The sequence below is a fragment of the Cotesia glomerata genome, linkage group LG5, assembly GCF_020080835.1.
Source record: "Cotesia glomerata isolate CgM1 linkage group LG5, MPM_Cglom_v2.3, whole genome shotgun sequence".
Classification (NCBI taxonomy): Eukaryota; Metazoa; Arthropoda; class Insecta; order Hymenoptera; family Braconidae; genus Cotesia; species Cotesia glomerata.
Window position 1 is genome coordinate 26,731,151 of NC_058162.1, and position 20,750 is coordinate 26,751,900.

The 20,750-nt window shown below is 24.6% G+C and overlaps 1 protein-coding gene across 1 annotated transcript; it reads left to right on the top strand.

Annotated features, from left to right (window-relative positions):
* The first annotated feature begins 31 nt into the window (after positions 1 to 31).
* On the top strand, positions 32 to 4,536 carry LOC123265585 (U4/U6 small nuclear ribonucleoprotein Prp31). The gene is made up of 4 exons (XM_044729367.1): positions 32 to 255; positions 1,636 to 2,657; positions 4,054 to 4,403; positions 4,489 to 4,536. The coding sequence occupies exons 1-3, from the start codon at positions 138 to 140 to the stop codon at positions 4,381 to 4,383; spliced, it is 1,470 nt and encodes a 489-aa protein (XP_044585302.1). The 5' UTR covers positions 32 to 137; the 3' UTR covers positions 4,384 to 4,403; positions 4,489 to 4,536.
* The last annotated feature ends 16,214 nt before the right edge of the window (positions 4,537 to 20,750 follow it).

Below are 20,750 nucleotides of genomic sequence, written 5' to 3' on the forward strand. Positions count from 1 at the left end.
TTTGGAATAAACGTAAACGTCGTTCAACGTTGTTTATCATTTAGTAGTTTGGAGTTGGATATTTACATCGTGTCGTAAAAGAGAAAATAAAATTATTTATTTATTATAGAAAAGTAATTTTATAATTTTTAATAATCATGTCGTTAGCTGATGAATTGTTGGCTGATCTTGAGGAAGATGAAGAAAAATTCAAACCAGATCCAGATATGGATTATGTTCCTGATGTTTTGCAGACACATACACCTATGGAACAAGGTTAGTTTTTTATAAAAAAATTATTTAATAATGATTAAAAATTAAAATTTTTAATAATAATTAAGACAAAGAATTTTTAGATTTTATTTAAGGAATCAATTTAAAAAAAAAAAAAAGAAGTTTTTTTTTTTCAATTTCTTGTGAAATTTTTTACGATACTAAAATTAAGACAGATAATTTTTAGAAATTTTTTAGCTTAAAAATTAAAAAAAATTTTATTTTTATAAGCTAAAAAATTATAATTTCTTATGAGTATTTTTTTAGATGTAGTTTATTATTTAAGAAAAATAAAAAAATTGTCAATTTTATTTGTTAAGAATAATTAAATTCATTTTTATTTTATTATTATTAAAAATTCAAAACTGTCAAAAATAATTATTTTTATAAATATGAAAATTAAGTTAACCGACATCTAAAAATTTTAACAATTTTTTTTATTAAAAAAAATTATTACAAAAAAAAAAAACAAATTTTCATTGGTAAAGAACATGAAAAACTATGAGCGTAATTTTTAAAAAATATTTTTTAATTCTAACTTAATAAATGAAAAATAATTAAAAAATGAACAATTTAAAATTAGTAATTATGTCTTTAAATTAATAAATAAAAATCCAAAATTTTTAATAATTTCAAAATAAAAAATTAACAATTTAAAATTTATAAAATTAGTAATTATATTTTAAAAATAATAAAATTTTATTATTTAAAAATTAAAAACTGTTAAAAATAATTATCCTTATGAATTATTAAGAATAAAAATCAAAAATTTTAAAATAAAAAATAAAAAATTTATAATTATATTTTAAAAATAATTAAAAATTCAGAACAAAAATAATTGTTATTATTTATTTATTTAATAATAAAAATCCAAAATTTTAAATAATTTAAAGATAAAAAATTAACAATCAAAAATTTATAAAATTAGTAATTATATTTTTAAAATAATTAAATTTTATTATTAAAAATTCAGAACTGTTAAATATAATTATTCAACAATAAAAATCCAAAATTTTAAATTATTTAAAAATAAAAAATTATAAAATTAAAAATTAATAAAATTCATAAGTATATTTTAAAAATAATTAAATTTATTATTAAAAATCCTGTAAAAAATAATTATTTAATAATAAAATTTTTAAAATAAAAATTAAGCGACGAGAAAAATCTCAACGAAGTACTAAAATTGTTAAAAAAAATTAAAAATTACCTCAAAAATATAGAACTACCGACCTCTCCAATACTGCATCTATTATATCTAGTTATGTAAATCATATATTCAACATTGTATCTTTTAGTAGTCGCTCTTGACCTAGACGTTTATGCGACTAAAAATAAATTAAAATAAAAAAAAAAAAAAAATAAAAAATTATAAAATTTCAGATATAAAAGTAAATTCCGTCCGAGAACTAGCAAAACTCCTGGACTCTCCAGAGCTGCAGAACATAATAATCCAAATAGACAAATACAGTAAACTACCCCGTAAATCCTCGGACATAATCGGGCCAGTAGAATCCGACGCAGAGTACCAATTAATAGTCGGAGCGAACAACATGGCGGTGTCAATCGACGACGAGATAGCGACGATCCACCGCTTCGTGCGAGACAAGTACTCCAAAAGATTCCCGGAGCTGGAGTCTTTAGTAGTAGGCCCGCTGGAGTACGTAAAAACAGTCCGAGAGCTGGGCAACGACCTGGACAGGACCAAGAACAACGAGAACCTCCAGCAGTTCCTGACCCAGGCGACGATCATGGTGGTCTCGGTGACAGCCTCGACGACCCAGGGCCAACTATTGACCGAGGAGGAGAAGGACGCGATTTGCGAGGCCTGCGACATGGCTCTGGCGCTGAACAACTGCAAGCTGAAGATCTACGAGTACGTCGAGAGCAGGATGGCTTTTATTGCTCCGAACTTGTCGGTGATTGTCGGAGCCTCCACTGCTGCTAAGATCATGGGAGTCGCCGGGGGTCTCACTAAGCTCTCCAAGATGCCCTCCTGCAATTTACTCGTCCTCGGGGCTCAGAAGACCATGCTCTCGGGGTTTTCCCAGACAACCGCGCTCCCTCACACTGGGTTCATTTTTTATTCAGAAATTGTCCAGGAGGCGCCGCCGGAGCTCAGGAGAAAGGCTGCGAGGCTAGTCGCGTCCAAAAGCATGCTCGCCGCGAGGGTCGACGCTTCTCATGAGAGCACTGATGGACACATTGGTCAGGCCTTTCGTGACGAGATCGAGAAGAAGCTTGATAAATTGCAGGAACCCCCGCCGGTTAAATTTATCAAGCCGCTTCCCAAGCCCATCGATCCTGGCCGGAAGAAGAGGGGTGGAAAGCGTGTCAGGAAGATGAAGGAGCGGTATGCTACTACTGAATTCAGGAAACATGCTAATAGAATGAATTTCGCTGATGTAAGTTGTTTTTTATTTATTATTATCAGTACAGTTGTTATTTTAAGAAATATTTTTACATAATTACATTTTTATTTTTATTTATGATCGGTCAATTAATGGTCATTTACCTTTTTTATATTATTATTATTATGATGATAAGTATTTAGGCTGCATTCGAAAATATCTCTGGATACATAATTAAGAAATTACCTTGTATCTTGGGAAATATTGACAATTTTAAAGATATAAGCTCATCCCGATGTTACACTCATCGATACCTTTTATTTGAGTACCCACATCAATTTTTCATATATTTATATATTTTATATATATATGTATATATAAAAATATATGAAAATGCATGTGGGTACTCAAATGAAAGCTCTTGATGAGTGTAATATCAGGATGAGCTTATATCTTTAAAAATGTCAATAATTAAGAAATGACCTTGTATCTTGTGAACTATTGACATTTTTAAAGATATAAGCTCATCCCGATGTCACACTCATCGAGAGCTTTCATTTGAGTACCCACATCAATTTTTTATATAGTTCATATATTTATATATATATATATATATATATATATATATATATATATATATATATATATATATATATATATATATATATATATATATATATATATATATATATATATATATATATATATATATATATATGTATATATGAAAATGCATGTGGGTACTCAAATGAAAGGTCTTGATGAATACAACATCGAGATGAGCTTATATCTTTAAAAATGTCAATATTTAAGAAAGTACAGTGCAATTTAACAAAAATCTCTAGATATAAAATTAAGAAATGAGCTTGTATCTTGTGAAATATTGACATTGTTAAAAATATAAGCTCATCCTGATGATATACTCATCGAGACCTTTCATTTGAGTACCCACATCAATTTTTCATATATTTTATATATTTATATATATGTATATATGAAAAATATATCAAAAATGCATGTGGGTACTCAAATGAAAGCTCTTGATGAGTGTAACATCGAAATGAGCTTATATTTTTAAAATATATATTATATATATGTATGTATGAAAAATATATCAAAAATGCATGTGGGTACTCAAATGAAAGCTCTTGAGGAATGTAATATCAGGATGAGCTTATATCTTTAAAAATGTCAATATTTAAGAAAGTACAGTGCAATTTAACAAAAGTCATTATTTAATAAACCAAATTTTATTTATTTATAGTTCACAAGTTACAGCAGTCACGTAGTGACTGCAAGGTTGCTATTATTATTACTATTACTATTTCCAATTTTTAACCTTAAATAATAGTAATAATAAATTTGTAATTTTTCAAATTTATTATTATTATTAATAATATTAATTCTATTATATTCTTATTAAAAATTCTTAAAAAATTAAATTTTCCAGATTGAAAGCGACGCATACCAAGAAGACCTCGGCTACAGCCGCGGTACAATTGGTAAAGCCGGAACCGGAAGAATAAGACTCCCCCAAATCGACGAAAAAACCAAAGTCCGTATCTCCAAAACCCTTCAAAAGAATCTCCAAAAGCAGCAGCAGTGGGGCGGCAGCACCACTGTAAAAAAACAGGTCTCAGGAACGGCATCCAGCGTGGCGTTCACTCCACTCCAGGGCCTGGAGATCGTGAACCCTCAAGCCGCCGAGAAAAAAGTAAACGAGGCGAACGCAAAATATTTCTCAAACACCGCCGGTTTTTTGAATGTCAAAAAATCGTAGATTTAAATATTGCCAATTAAGTAAATAAAAAAAAAAAAAAGAAATAAATCTAAGAATTAATAATTAATATTTTTTTATTTTATCTTGCTTGAATATTCTTCACAGGTGTCTGAATTTGACTAGTTAAGTAAATAAATTATAACTAAAAAAAAAGAAGAAAATAGAAGATAGTATTACGATGACATCAGGTGTGTACTATATCTCAAATGAAACAAGTTGGTATAAAAGGAGCGTGGTGAGATAGAGAGGAAAGGTGTGAGGAGTAAGAAGTAAGAGGTAAGAGGAATGAACAGAAAGAATGGGGCAACTTTTAGTTCAACTTATGCTCTAACATAACACTTAACTCAAACGTGTATAGTAGTATCATATCCTTCGGTTCGTTAATTCTAGTACCGGTGATATTTTATTTTTATTACACATGTGTTACGTGGCAAATTATTTTAAATTAATTAATTATTAATAAATTAATTAATTAGTTATTAATAGAAGTACTTGGAAATAAAAACAGTCTACATGGACAGCCACGATGATTTGAAAGCTGATTGGGGTACTTTGTGCCAGGAATGTCCCGAATGTTGGTCTACCTATGGTGAGTTATTTTATTTATTTTATTTAATCAATATTAATAGATAATAATAAAGTTAGCCGATATTTTTTATTTTTTTATTTTACTTAGTTTATTAAATTATTACTAAAAAATTGCACTTGTAGTTCTTCAAGTTTTTTACAAATAAAAATTTTTTTTTATTAATTTTTAATAATTTTTTCAATGAAAAAAAAATTATAAAAATTTTTACTCAGCTAACTTAATTTTCATAGCAGACGTCTAGAAATTTTTGATTTTTTTTTTATTAATTAAATTACAACTAAAAAAAAAAATTATAAAAAATTGCACTTATAGTTTTTCAAGTTTTTTACATGTGAATTTTTTTTTTAATTTTTTAAATGAAATTTTTTCTAAAAAAAATTTATAAAAATTTTTAAATGGCGGCTAACTTAATTTTCATAAATTAATATAGATATTTATTAATTTCAAGAACTTTTTTTAAAAATAAATTATGGCAAAGAAAAATTAGAAAAAAAAAAATTCACGTAGAAATTTAAAAAATAAAATTTTTTTTAAGTAATTTTTTCGAACAAATTTGTTTGTTAAAAAATATAAAAAAGTGCTAAAGTGACTGCTAACTTTAATGTCATAATTTACTTAACAATTTAAAGTAGGACGAATTTGTGATATTTATTCAAGTTTGACCATTACCCGAGGTATTGACAATTGCCCGATTTCGCTGGTTATTTACATATTTATTGGAAACGGCAAGCTTATATTACTTATACAGTACAAGTATGTTTACTTTTAAAGCCAGTCTCAGAATTTCTTAGCCTCTTAATTTACAGCACAAGAAATTCTGGTTATTTTCTATTTATTTAAATAGTGTTTATTTGATTGTAAACACGTGGAAAGAGATGCGTCGAAAGTTACCATTCGGGTCCCATTAATGCGGTCTAATTGCCTTTATGAATGCAGGCATAAGGATTGTCGATATGTTTATGCATACTTTCCTTACTCTATTTTATTTACCGGGATATGTTGTTAGTATATTTGTATTTTATTATGGAAGATATATATTATTATTAATTATAATTGTGTGTTGTGAGAAGGTTTTTTTTTAGAGTTGGTAATAGAGAAGTATATGTAATTTATTTATTATATTGTAATTTATTGAGACTGGAGTATTTAATTACGTTTATGTAATTAATATGGTGATTTAGTTCTCGTGTCAATAAACTTTAAGTTTCTTTATTGAAGGGATTTTATTCGGAGATTTTTTTTAGGTTTGAAAAAAATTTTAATTTTTTTTATCAAAATTAATAATAAAAATTAATTTATTTTTGATTTTTATTCAAAGAAGAAATAGATTTTTTTTTATTAAGAAATTTTTAGAAATTGAAAAGAAGAAAAAATTGCAAAAATTGGTCTTAGAATAAAAATTAATTTTTATTTTATAAAGAAATGAGTTTTTATTATAAAGAATTTTTTAAAAATGGAAGAGAAGAAAAAAATTTGATTTTTATTTAAAGGAGAAATAGATTTTTTTTATGAAGAAATTTTTAAAAATTTAAAAAGAAGAAAAAATTGCAAAATTTGATCTTATTAATTAATTTTTAATTTTTATTCAAAGAAGAAATAAATTTTAGACACTGATTTTTAATAAAAATTATAAATTATTTTAATTAAATAATTTTTTTTCTAAATAATATTATTTAATGAAGAAATTGAATTTTTTTTAATGAAATTTTCAAAAAATTGATGAGAAGAAACAAATTCAAATAAAAATTAAGTTCTTTTGATTTTTATTTAAAGAAGAAATAGATTTTTTTTATGAAGAAATTAAAAAGAAGAATAAGATTGAAAAATTTGATTTTAGAATAAAAATTAATTTTTATTTAATGACGAAATGATTTTTTTTTATGAAGAAATTTGTAAAAATTGAAGAGAAAAAATTAATTAGAGCAAAAATTAATTTATTTTTGATTTTTATTCAAAAAAGAAATAGATTTTTTTTATGAAGAAATTTTTAGAAATTAAAAAGGAGAAAAAAATTGCAAAATTTGATCTTGGAGTAAAAATTAATTAATTTTTATTCAAAGAAGAAATAAATTTTAGACACTGATTTTTGATAAAATTTATAAATTATCTTTATAAAATAATTGTTTTTATCCATAATTTTATTTAATGAAGAAATGAAATTTTTTTATGAAGAAATTTTTGAAAATTCAACAGAAAAAATTAATTAGAACAAAAATTAATTCATTTTTAATTTTTATTTAAAGAAGAAATACATTTTTTTTTATAAAAAAAACATTTAAAAATTAAAAAGAAGAAAAAAATTGCAAAATTTAATTTTTATTCAAAGAAAAAATAAATTTCAGACACCAATTTTTGGTAAAAATTAAAAATAATCTTTATAGGCATAATTTTATTTAATGAAGAAATGATTTTTTGTATGAAGAAGATTTCTAAAAATTGAAAAGAAGAAAAAAATTAATTTTTATTAAAAGAAGAAATAATTTTCAAACCCTAATGTTTGATAAAAATAATAAATAATTTGTATAAATCTCCAAAAAAAATTTTATTACTAAAAAAAAAACAATCAACAAAGTAATAAAAGAAAAAAAAATGCAAAATCATAAAAGAAAACCAGCAAACAATTTTTTGCCGACTAACGTCTAGATCAAAGTCCAAAAATTAGCATACAGAATACCATTACAATTGTCTTCTCGATAACAGCAGGTTATCTAAATCTTACCTTCGATATCACATCAATAACCCAAAAGGCCCGTACAGTGGCGCTCTCTAATTTAGAATGTCTCGATAAAAGTTTTATTTATCGTGGTCTATCGAGCAAGGTCGTCACTGGCATGCAATATCACTCAGTGACGGAACAAAAAGCGGCGGCTTATGTAAAAACCCAATTATTATATTCTCAGGCATTTAAATAATCAGTATTCTACCAGTTGTGCCCGAAGGAAACGTTAAAGTGAAGAAACTCGCGTTAAAAAAATTTTGAAAATTTCTTCCCAAGTGTATTAATTAAATATTAATTTATAAAGCATAAAACATTAAATATAAACAATGAAAATTAAAAAATAATCGCGCAGACGCATCATGCGCTATCTCTGACACTTTATTGATCGGGAAAAGTCGTGCAAGTAACAGCGCAATGTACAAATGAACTGGGGCGTCGCAAGTGCGTTTAGTTTCTGACATTTAAACGCTCACTTGTATTATTTAACTAAAAAAAAAAAAAAAAGAAAAAAAAAATATATTTTTAACAATACCAAGATTAATTACACTTATTACAATTGACATATATTTGTTAAAGTGCTAGTGACGTTGAGTAATTACTCTAGTGAAAAAATATCTCAAGAAGAATTATTGAACTTTAATTTTTTTTATCCGGTGACCACCTGGCAGCTTTTGTTTGACTCTATTAAATATTTAACTTGAGTTAAAAATTTTAAATAATATTTTTAGAAGTTATGAGAAGATTGGCCTTAAGCAAGTTGACTCCCGGAGCTCAAACAGACTGAGGATAAATAATGAAACCGAGTGAAAGTAGTCTTCGTGACGGAAAGCGGAGCACATATTGAAATATTTTAATCATCCAGGGATTAAAGCTTCATTTATAATAATAAGAAAAAATTGAAAAAATTTTAAGAACCTTTGGTTGGAGCTGGAGCGTCAGGTGGTGCACCCACCCGGGTCACGGTTCATGAGCACATTTAGCTCTGCATGTGATAGAACGGGCCTAAAAGCTACAATGAGTCTCACGGCGGCCGCGGTCAATATTATGAGCCTCGACGACGAGGAAGCCGATAACAACATGCTCCAGGGTAAATTTCACTCGTTATTATTTATTTATGTCAGATTGCTGTTATTAGTTTTAAGGTAGAAGTTAGAGATAATGGATTTACTGCTTCAAGCTTCTATCAAGATACTCTAGTTTTATTGATAAGATAATGTAATGGCGTTTTTTTTATCGGTTAATCGGTATTTATGTAAGAATTTTATTGCGGTTTAGTTTTTTATGCTAAAAGAATTTTTTATTCAATTATTCATAGAGTTAAAATGGTTGAATTAATTTTTTTATTAAAATAAAAAATTTATTTTTATTAATAGGTTATGGGCCCAGTGAATTTTTTTAATTTATTTAATTTACTTTTTTAAAAACATTAATTCAGTAAAATTAAATTTTTTTTAATAAAAAAAAAACCTAAAATAAAAAATTAATTTTTTTAACAGGTTATGGGCCCAGTACATTTTTTTAATTTATTTAATTTACTTCTTTGAAGGTATTTAAATGGTTAAATTAATTTTTTTAATTAAAATAAAAAATTAATTATTTTAACAGGTTATGGGCCTAGTAAATTTTTTTAATTTACTTCTTTTAAGACTTAAAAATGGTTGAATTAATTTTTTACTTCAATAAAAAATTTATTTTATTTTTAATAGGTTATAGGCTCAGTTAATTTTGTAATTTTGTTTCATAATTTATTTAATTAACTTCTTTAAAAACATTAATGTGGTAAAATAACATTTTTTTAATTAAAAAAAAACCTAAAATAAAGAATTAATTTTTTAACAGGTTATGGGCCCAGTAAATTTTTTTAATTTATTTAATTTACTTCTTCGAAGACATTTAAATGGTCAAATTAATTTTTTGTAATTAGAATAAAAAATTAATTATGTTAACAGGTTATGGGCCCAGTAAATTTTTTTTAATTTATTTCTTTAAAGACTTAAAAATGGTAAAATTAATTTTTTTTTAATTAATAGAAGAAATTAATTTCATTTTTAATAGGCTATGCGCCCAGTTGATATTTTTTTTTTTTAATTTATTTAATTTACTTACTTAAAGGCATTAAAATATTAAAATAAAATTTTTTTACTTAAAAAAAAACCTAAAATAAGAAATTAATTTTTTCAACAGGTTATGGGCCTAGTAAATTTTTTTAATTTATTTAATTTACTTTTTTAAAAGCTTAAATATGATAAAATTAATTTTTTAACAGGTTATGGGCCCAGTAAATTTTTTTAATTTATTTAATTAACTTCTTTGAAGACATTTAAATAGTAAAATTAATTCTTTTAATTAAAATAAAAAATTAATTTTTACAACAGGTTATAGGCCCGTACATTTTTTTAATTTAATTAATTTGCTTATTTAAATACATTAAAATGGTAAAATTAAATTTTTTTACTGAAATAAAAGATTAATTTCATTTTTAATAGGTTTTAAGATCAGTTAATAATTTTTTTCTTAATAATTTATTGAATTGACTTGTTTAAAGGCATTAAAATACTAAAATTACATGTGTTTTATTTAAAAAAAAACCTAAAATAAAAAATTAATTTTTTTAACAGGTTATAGGCCCAGTAAATTTTTTTAATTTGTTTAATAAACTTTTTTAAAGACATTAAAATAGTAAAATTAAATTTTTTAATTAAAAAAAAGAATTTTTTTTTTTAATAGGTTATGGGCCCAGTAGATAATTTTTTATAATTAAATTATTATAAAAATAATAAATAAATTTTTATATAAAAAATTAGTGTGAAGAAAACATTATTCGAATCCAAAAAAATTTTTACTGAAGTAATATCTCGTTAGTAATTTCTCCAGAATGTGATTAATACCTAACATAATTAAAGAGGTATCTAAATAATATATATTAGATGTTGCAACAATATAAATAATTGATTACGAAATAAAAATATAAATAAACGTTAATTGTCATGTTGAAATACGATGCAATTATTAATATCGGGTCATTAATTACAAGAAAAAGTTTTAGAAATGCATATATTAATAAAAATAGTGACCTCTAGAGCGGGAGTATTATTATTAACTAGGTCCAACTAGTCTATTATATTGGTTTTATATTATATAAACCTATTGATAGTCTCTATCAATAGCTTTTAGTTCCGTAAAAGGGAAATTGATATTGTTTCAATTAAAATGAAACTAGAACCCTCGTTGTCTTGATAACTTTGAATTATTATCAATATTTTTATTTTTAAGAGAAATTAGAAATTTATTTTTTATTAAAATTATAATAACAATGTTAAATAAATAAATTATTTTTATGAAGAAATTTTTGAAAATTTTAAAAAAGGAATAAATTTATTTATTTTTAATTTTTATTAAAAGAAGAAATAAATTTTTTTTAATGAAAAAATTGAAAAAAATTGCAAAATTTTATCTTAAAATAAAAATTAATTTATTTTTAATTTTTATTAAAAGAAGAAATAAGATTTTTTTTAATAAAAAAATTTTTTAAAATTGACAAAAAGAAAAAAATTGCAAAATTTTATCTTAAAATATAAATTAATTTATTTTTAATTTTTATTCAAAGAAGAAATACATTTTTTAGAAATTAAATAGATGAAAAAAATTAAAAAATTTGATCTTAGAATAAAAATTAATTTATTTTTAATTTTTATTAAAAGAAAAAATAAATTTTTAGACACTAACTTTTAGTAAAAAATTATAAATAATTTTTCTAGACATTATTTTATTTAATAAAAAAATTATTAATGGATAAAAAGGCAACTAGCGCCACCTGTAGGCAAACAATGTGAAATATTTATTGTATTTCGACCCTAACCTCATTTGGAACAAAGATTTTTTCAGAAAAACAATTATTTTGATGATTAAAGCTTGAAAAAAATTTCTAACAAACTGTCTGAGTTTATTTCTGAATTAAATGAATCAATAAATTGATCAAACAAAGACGTATATGCATATCAAAAATATCCATTACAATAAATAGAGTATATATAACGAGTAACCTGAGAAGACAGTACCATAAATAGTAAATGAACTGTCGCTCAATTTATTTAATTAAACAACAGAAGAAAACATTGAGTGACTTTAGAAAGTCTTCCTATTATATTATTATTATTTTAACTTGACACGGGGATAATTATCATCTGGACCTTAACCTTCTGATAATTATTATTATTAAAGTATTATCCGTTTGTCTACAAATAATTTATTCGGTAAATACAAAATAACTTTACCAGTAATGATAATAGTTATTATTATTACTCATTACTAATGATATTCTACGATAATTATAATAATACAAAATGACTGGTAACTAAAAACTGACCGGAGAAAAGCGAGTCCTACTTTACGGATAGCATGATGTACGATTGATACAATCAACATACAGACACTCTTCCTATATCCCCTTGTAAGTTACTTCATCAATATGGCTTCATTCAAGTGTCTCCTTCATGTCTGGCATTGTCTGAAGAAACACAACAGCTTTAAACGATAACAAATATCATTCCGGCTCATTGTTCATTGTCTAAAAGAAAACACTCTATTCATAAAAATTATAAACAATATTTATGATTGTGCCTTTTTATCAGTTATTATTTTATTGATTTATGGAGCTAAAGTTTTAATCTGGTGAGAAAAATTTTATTAATTAAAAATTGAAGATATTAAAAATTAAGCATGCAATTTTTTAAACAAAAATTATTAATTGACTTTTTTAAAAAGAATTTTTAATAATTAATTATTATAAAATTAATTTTTTAATAGAAACTTTGCAGTCACTACGTGACTGCCGTGACTTGTGAACTATAAATAAATAAAATTTTGCTTTATTAAATAATGACTTTTGTTAAATTGCACTGTACTTTCTTAAATATTGAAGTTTTCAAAGATATAAGCTCATCCTGATGTTACACTCATCAAGAGCTTTCATTTGAGTACCCACATGTATTTTTTATATATTTTTCATATATATATATATATAATATATTTTCAAAATATAAGCTCATCTCGATGATCTACTCAACAAGAGCTTTCATTTGAGTACCCACATGCACTTTTGATATATTTTTCATATATACATATATATAATATATAAATATATGAAAAATTGATGTGGGTACTGAAATTAAAGGTCTCGATGAGTGTAATGTCGGAATGAGCCTATATCTTTAAAAATGTTAATAGTTCACAAGATACAAGATCATTTTTTAATTATGTATCGAGAGATTTTTGTTAAATTGCACTGTACTTTCTTAAATATTTACGTTTTTAAAGATATAAGTTCATCCTAATGTTACACTCATCAAGAGCTATCATTTGAGTACCCACATGCGTTTTTGATATATTTTTCATATATTGATATATTCATAAATATAAATATATAAAATATATGAAAAATTGATGTGGGTACTCAAATGAAAGCTCTCGGTAAGCGTAACATCAGAATGAGCTTATATCTTTAAAAATGTCAATAGTTCTCAAGATATAAGGTCATTTCTTAATTATTGATATTTTTAAAGATATAAGCTCATCCTGATGTTATACTCATCAAGTGCTTTCATTTGAGTACCCACATTCATTTTTATATATTTTTCATATATACATATATATAAAACATATATATAATACATATACATAAAATATATAAATATATGAAAGATTGATGTGGGTACTCAAACGAAAGGTCTTGATGAGTGTAATGTCGGGATGAGCTTATATCTTTAAAAATGTCAATAGTTCACAAGATACAAGGTCATTTCTTAATTATGTATCTAGAGACTTTAGCAATGACGCTAAATTTCACTAAGAAAACCGACTTTATCATATAAATATCCTGGAAATAAATTTTTCTTATTCTCTTAATAATAAAGATTAAATTTTGAATAAAGAATTTTATACAAAAATAATTTTTACTGCAAAATTAAAATAAAATGAAATAATAGAAATTAAAACTAACCTCAATTTGCCGAAGATTAAGATAAGAGGTCGGCAGTTCGAGTTCCAGTTGCGGTATTTCGTTAATTTGCAACTATTTAAATTATCTTTCCATAATATATGAGTTCTCCGACTAGAAACAATGAAAAAAAAATTATCTAGAGTCAGAATAACTGTGAAAAGAGTAAATTATTTAAAAATTAATACAGATCTGGCTTGTGAAGGTGTAACATGACAAAAATATTTAAATCTTTTGAAGAAATAGCTAAATTAGTTAAAATAGTACAAAAAAGTTTTCTGTAAACGATATTTAGCTTCAGCGACCTGGATATGCATGCAATCCAACATAATATGTACTGCGATTACTTTTAGTGACCAATTACTCGATTGCACGGATTTTTCAATGCTCTTAAGCACTTTCACACCTTTCTTATTGAGTTATCACTTTTTTTTTCTGCAAGCAATAAGTTATCTGCTAATTGATAACTCGGACTTGCGCCTGAAAACTCTAAAAAAAAATTAAATTAATGCAGTAAGTGATAAGTTTGAATCTTAAGAACTAAGGAAACAGTATATGCTCGATTTCTATCCGTATCGGTTATCAACCATAAAAAGAATAATACTTTCTCTTAAAAAATCTAATCAATATGTACATATTGTTAATTAAAATTACATATTTAAATTGGAATAATTAATCACTAATTAATTAAAATATTTGTTCGGTTCTAAGAATTGGTATCTAATCTAAATAGTTTGTTTTTATTTTGCAAAAAATTGCAGAATAATCTATATAATTAAGAGAAGGAAAATATATATAAGATAATAAAATTTTTTAATTAAATTTAGGATCATTGAAAAGAGACGAATTAGTGCACTTTAAATGTTTCAATTCCTTTTCAAAAATAGTTCATTTACTATGATAACTTTTCGTTGTTATAAATAGAATAGAATTTCGCGATGAACAAAAATTGTTTATTTATTTATTTTGTTTTGTACATGTCAATGTGGTTATTAGTCAAAATTAATTTATATAATTAAGAGACTAAGAAAAATTTTTAAACGGGTATATCTTCATCGTAAATTGGGTTTGATATTTTTTCAGCGATAGTCATTTATGATTTAAATAATTTCAAGAGTAAGAGAAAATTTTCCGACGAGCATATTATTATTTTTAAAGGAATTTTTGTAGTTTAATTTGGTATCATCAGAAAGGTCTTCATAAGAATTAGTGCCTTTTGGTTTAATAGATTTTTTAGTAGTCGCTTTTTTATTTAACGTTTTTCGAGGAGTTTTTGATAGTTTGTTGTCTCTATAAGTTTGTTCCTTGACATCTGTCCATTAAATAATCAGTAATTGATCCTGTGATAGCACTATTATTTTTAAAATTTATTTAAAAAGTACCCAGACTATGTATAGTGTCATATATCAAAAATCATCAAGTCTAAAGTTTCTCATTTACAATCCTTAATATTGAGCAGTCACGTAGTGACTGCTCTTTAGTAAGACTTTAAATTTTTAATAAATTAATTTATATAATTGATAATAAGTTTTTAAATTAAATTTAGGACCATTGGAAGGAAACTTGAATTAGGTCATTTTAAATGTTTCAATTCCTTTTCAAAAATAGTTCATTTACTATGATAACTTTTCGTTGTTATAAATAGAATAGAATTTCGCGATGAACAAAAATTGTTTATTTATTTATTTTGTTTTGTACATGTCAATGTGGTTTGTCAAAAATTAATTTATATAATTAAGAGACTAAGAAAAATTTTAAACGGGTATATCTTTATCGTAAATTGGGTTTGATATTTTTTCACCGATAGTCATTTATGATTTAAATATTTGAGAGAGTAAGGAAAATTTTCCGACGAGCATATTATTATTTTTAAAGGAATTTTTGTAGTTTAATTTGGTATCATCAGAAAGGTCTTCATAAGAATTAGTGCCTTTTGGTTTAATATATTTTTTAGTAGTCGATTTTTTATTTAAAGTTTTTCGAGGAGTTTTTAATAGTTTGTTGGTTCTATAAATTTGTTCCGTGACATTTGTCCATTAAATAATTAGTAATTGATCCTGTGATAGCACTATTATTTTTAAAATTTATTTAAAAAGTACCCAGACTATGTATAGTGTCATAAATATCAAAAAACCATCAAGTCTAAATTTTTTCATTTACAATCCTTAATTTTGAGCAGTCACTACGTGACTGCTCTTTAGTAAGACTTCAAATTTTTAATAAATTAATTTTTATATCAACCTAAAAAGATCCTTAAAATAATTCAAAAATTATTTTTTTTTACCAAGTGCTTATACTCTTTAAATAATTAAATTTTTAATTAAAAAATGAGCAAATTGCAAGTTGCTAAAATAATAAATAGAAATTGAAGAAATAATCTATAATTTGCTACATTGTAAGTGTTTAAATAAGCCGTTAATTGATAAAAGTCATTTATATCTTGAAAATATTAAAACGGGATTCCAAGCGGCGGCTTCTTATCTCAATGATTGACTCTAATCTGATATACAAACTTATCCTGACTGTAATTACATGATTAGCGGTTAATTAATTGGTAAAAATATTTAACAAAAAAAAATAAAATTAGTATCAAGAGTTACAAAATGAAATCTAGTAATATAATAAATAATAAATATATTACAGCAAGCGTAGGATGGAATTCACATACGCCTGCGAATTAAAATAAATAATTGTTATAATAATAATAATTAAAATGTAATATAAGGCCAAACAGGAGCAGTGACATGAGTTTATAATAGACAAGACAAGATCTCATGAGTTTATTATACACATTTCACTTTCCCGTTCACATATATGTTTATATATACAATAAACATGAATTTATTTAAATTCCTCAAGTAACATTATTAATATATTCAGGAATTTAAATAAAAATAATTTTTTTTTTGCTACCTTATAATTATATTACATTCAATTGGGATTATTATTTTAAAAACTTTTCTCACCTTTTAATTCGAATTATTTCCGGCGGATGTACAAGGCCATTGTTTTTGCAAAAACAAAATCTCATTATTGTTCTGGTTAAAGTCTTGTGACGTTCAGAATAAATAGTCTTAAAATAAATAAATAAAATAAATATTAAGTTTATTTTTGTATACTAATTTTGCTATCGGGTTGATGTAATTAGGATTTATATATAGACGCTAGGTGAATGCAGTACTATATATAATACCTTCCAAATAACGGTATCATCAGCAGTATTATTATTATGTGTGTATAAATATACAAGTAATGATTAAGGTATGTCTACTGTATGGTGTATTATATATTGTATGTATACTGTAAATACCTCACGATAACTGACTCCTTGCCGTGCCCTATTCGTGCCTGGGATGCCGATCCCAAGGTATATAATATATAATATATCCTTTACTTTACAAACGACGCCTTGGGACTTTTATAGTATATATTCTTTATATTACTCCATGTATGTACTTATATTTTTATTTTTTAAACTACCTGGAACGTAAACCACTCCAGGAGTTTAATTATATCTGTACACTAGGTCAATAATCCGTTCAATTCATTTTTTTTTTTCAATTACTATTACTTTTTTTTTAATCTATTAGTTTTATAATTGAATTTTATTATTATTTTGTTCCTAAATAAGTATAGAATTAAATTGAGGACGTAAACCTACTGTAAGCATCGTGCAATTTAACTCTTGTGTTAATTTTCGTCTTTTTTATACTAAAATTTATACTAGTATTTAATCAAATTTTCTTAAATACTAATATGTGTTTATTAAAATAACTACGAGTGTCGCTTTCGTTTGCTGTCATTAATACGCGTAGTTTGTACTTGTTCCAAAAGTTTCACGGTAAGCAAATAATCTCAAAAAAAAAAATTAATATTGATCAATTTAATTTATTAAGGTATATAAACATATAAAAGTTAAATGTGCTTAATTACAATACATAATTTATGTTTCATAATATAACATAAATTTGTATTAATTATAATATAGTCAATTAGATTTTCACAGTAATATCTTTTAATAAATAATATTAAGGTAGTTGTAGCGTGATAGGCATTTCAACAGAAAATTATGAAATTTTTTTTATTGAAAGATAAATATATTAATAATTCACTATCAAAATTTCAGATCAATTGACCGCACCGTTTTTGAGTAATTAATTTTTGAAATTGCATCTTTTACACGTAGCGGTATAGAGAGATGGTAAAGTTAGTATGAAATCTTCCATACCACTCGAGTGGGCCAAAGATTTCATACTAACTTTATCATCTCTCTATACCGCTAAGTGTAAAAGATACAATTTCGAAAATTAATTACTCAAAAACGGTGCGGTCAATTGATCTGAAATTTTGGTAGTAAATTATTAATATATTTATCTTTCAATAAAAAAAATTTCATAATTTTCTGTTGAAATGCCTATCACGCTACAACTACCTTAAGTACACTGATAAAAAAAATGACTTGACTCAAGAGCCAAACTCTTGAACCAAGAATACCATTTTGAAGAAAATGATTTTCTTGAGTCAAGATAATAAATTCTTGTGTCAAGAAATTATTCTTGTTCTAAGAAAATTTTCTTGTTTCAAGAATTTATTCTCTTGACTCAAGAAAACAATTTTCTTTAAAATGGTATTCTTGGTTCAAGATTTTGGCTCTTGAGTCAAGATAATTTTTTTATCAGTGTAGGATTTAATAACCTACTTTTGTTTACTCCCAAATTTTATGTTGTCTTTATGACAGGCAACATCTTTTAGATACTAAGAAAAATTTATTAGTATTTAATAAAATTTTATTAGTGTTTAATAAAACATATATTAGTATTTAAGAAAATTTTTATTAGTATTTAAGGAAATTTTATTAATATTTAATAAATCTTTATTTGGGATTAGCCAAATAAACGTTTTATTAAATAGTAATAAAATTTCATTACTATTAAATAAAATTGTTACCAAGACTCCTTTAAATGGATTGCAGAGCAATTCATCTTTAAATTCAAAACTAATCAAACTCAGTTTTATAAGATCAAAGATTCTATCAACGAATATGATATTGAACATCTACACCAAAAATGACATGGAAAATGTGGCAAGATTTCTTAGATTTATTCTTACGTTTATATACATTTTTTATATGTGTAACTGTATAGAATTTGCCTTGCAATTGTTAATTTATCCATTTTCATTTGTTTTAAACATATGGATCAGTTATCATTTATAGTGTTTATCTGCCCAAAAAAATGAACAATTGGTCAATTGCTGAATATTGTGCCCTGATTAATCTCAGGCTTTTTAAGCATGGAAGAGAGTTCGTTTTCAATAAATTACGAAATGATGAACTCGATATTTGGAATGTCATTTGCAAAGAAATTTTCATTGATAGAGAAATAACTGCTGAGGTGTTAAAGGAGAGGTTTGATCATTTATTCGACGAATGTTTGGCATATCTAAACACTAGAATTTAGTTCGTCACTATATTCAAATATGTAATTACAATTCATGTACACGGAAAAAAGTAAACTGTAATATTCACTCGGATTCCGGTTAATTTTTATAGTTTCAAACAGTAAAACGGACATCAGGGTGGCAAAAATATAAATATTACGGAACTTAATGTAGAAAGTATAAAAGCCACAATTTATAATTTAATATTCAAAATAAGTGATTATTAGCTGTCACTATAGTAAATAACGACTCTTTTATCTTAAAAAATTACAGTTTCAAACAGTAAAAATTGCCATTTTAATAAATAGTCCATATTATGAGGAGAAGGGGAACTCAGATGAAAGAGAAGGGGGTCTTACTCTGGGAGAATTTAACATTTGAAACAGTAAAAATTATACTTTTAAAATATCCATTTTACCAGTCCAAGCAAGTCAATAATTACAGTTTGATTTTTAGCGTTGCGTTTAAAATTTACCATTTTACTTAGTAAATATTGATGTTGCTTGTATTAGAAATTTACTAACTTTATTTTATACTTTTTATATATCATAAGATCATTTTTTAGGTACGAAATGATAAATATCAAAGTCTGAGTTCTTAATTATTATACTTTAACATTTTAGACGTTTACATAGCGAATATTACTGTTTGAAATAGTATTTTCTTCCACGGAAAGAGTAAATTGTAACGTTTAAATGGTAAAAATTATATAGTGAATAGTAAAATCAGGATTTTACTGTTTGAAATGGTAATTTTTAGCAGTTGATCATTACTTATTATAAATCGACTGTTATTTATTACAGTTTACTTTTTTCCGTGTACAGCGTTGGATAATTAGATTAACCAAATCAAGAAACTAATTTATGAAGGAAATTTAAGGAAAGACTCACACTGAAAAAAGTAAACTGTAATATTCACTCGGATTCCGGTTAATTTTTATAGTTGCAAACAGTAAAGCGGACACCGGGGTGGCAAAAATATAAATATTACGGAACTTAATGTAGAAAGTATAAAAGCCACAATTTATAATTTAATATTCAAAATAAGTGATTATTAGCTGTCACTATAGTAAATAACGACTCTTTTATCTTAAAAAATTACAGTTTCAAACAGTAAAAATTGCCATTTTAATAAATAGTCCATATTATGAAGAGAAGGGGAACTCAGATGAAAGAGAAGGGGGTCTTACTCTGGGAGAATTTAACATTTGAAACAGTAAAAATTATACTTTTAAAATATACATTTTACCAGTCCAAGCAAGTCAATAATTACAGTTTGATTTTTAGCGTTGCGTTTAAAATTTACCATTTTACTTAGTAAATATTGATGTTGCTTGTATTAGAAATTTACTAACTTTATTTTATACTTTTTACATATCATAAGATCATTTTTTAGTTACGAAATGATAAATATCAAAGTCTGAATTGTTAATTATTATACTTTAACATTTTAAACATTTGCATAGCGAATAATACTGTTTGAAATAGTATTTTCTCCCATGTAAAGAGTAAATTGTAACGTTTGAATGGTAAATATTATATAGTGAATAGAAAATCACGATTTTACTATTTGACATGGTAATTTTTAGCAGTTGATCATTGCTTATTATAAATCGACTGTTATTT

Bases quoted from the DNA above. Each gene is read 5' to 3' on its own strand.
- LOC123265585 (XM_044729367.1), top strand. From the start codon at position 138: ATGTCGTTAGCTGATGAATTGTTGGCTGATCTTGAGGAAGATGAAGAA. The intron at 256-1,635 runs GTTAGTTTTTTA...ATAAAATTTCAG, and splicing joins ACATACACCTATGGAACAAG to ATATAAAAGTAAATTCCGTC. The intron at 2,658-4,053 runs GTAAGTTGTTTT...TAAATTTTCCAG, and splicing joins ATAGAATGAATTTCGCTGAT to ATTGAAAGCGACGCATACCA.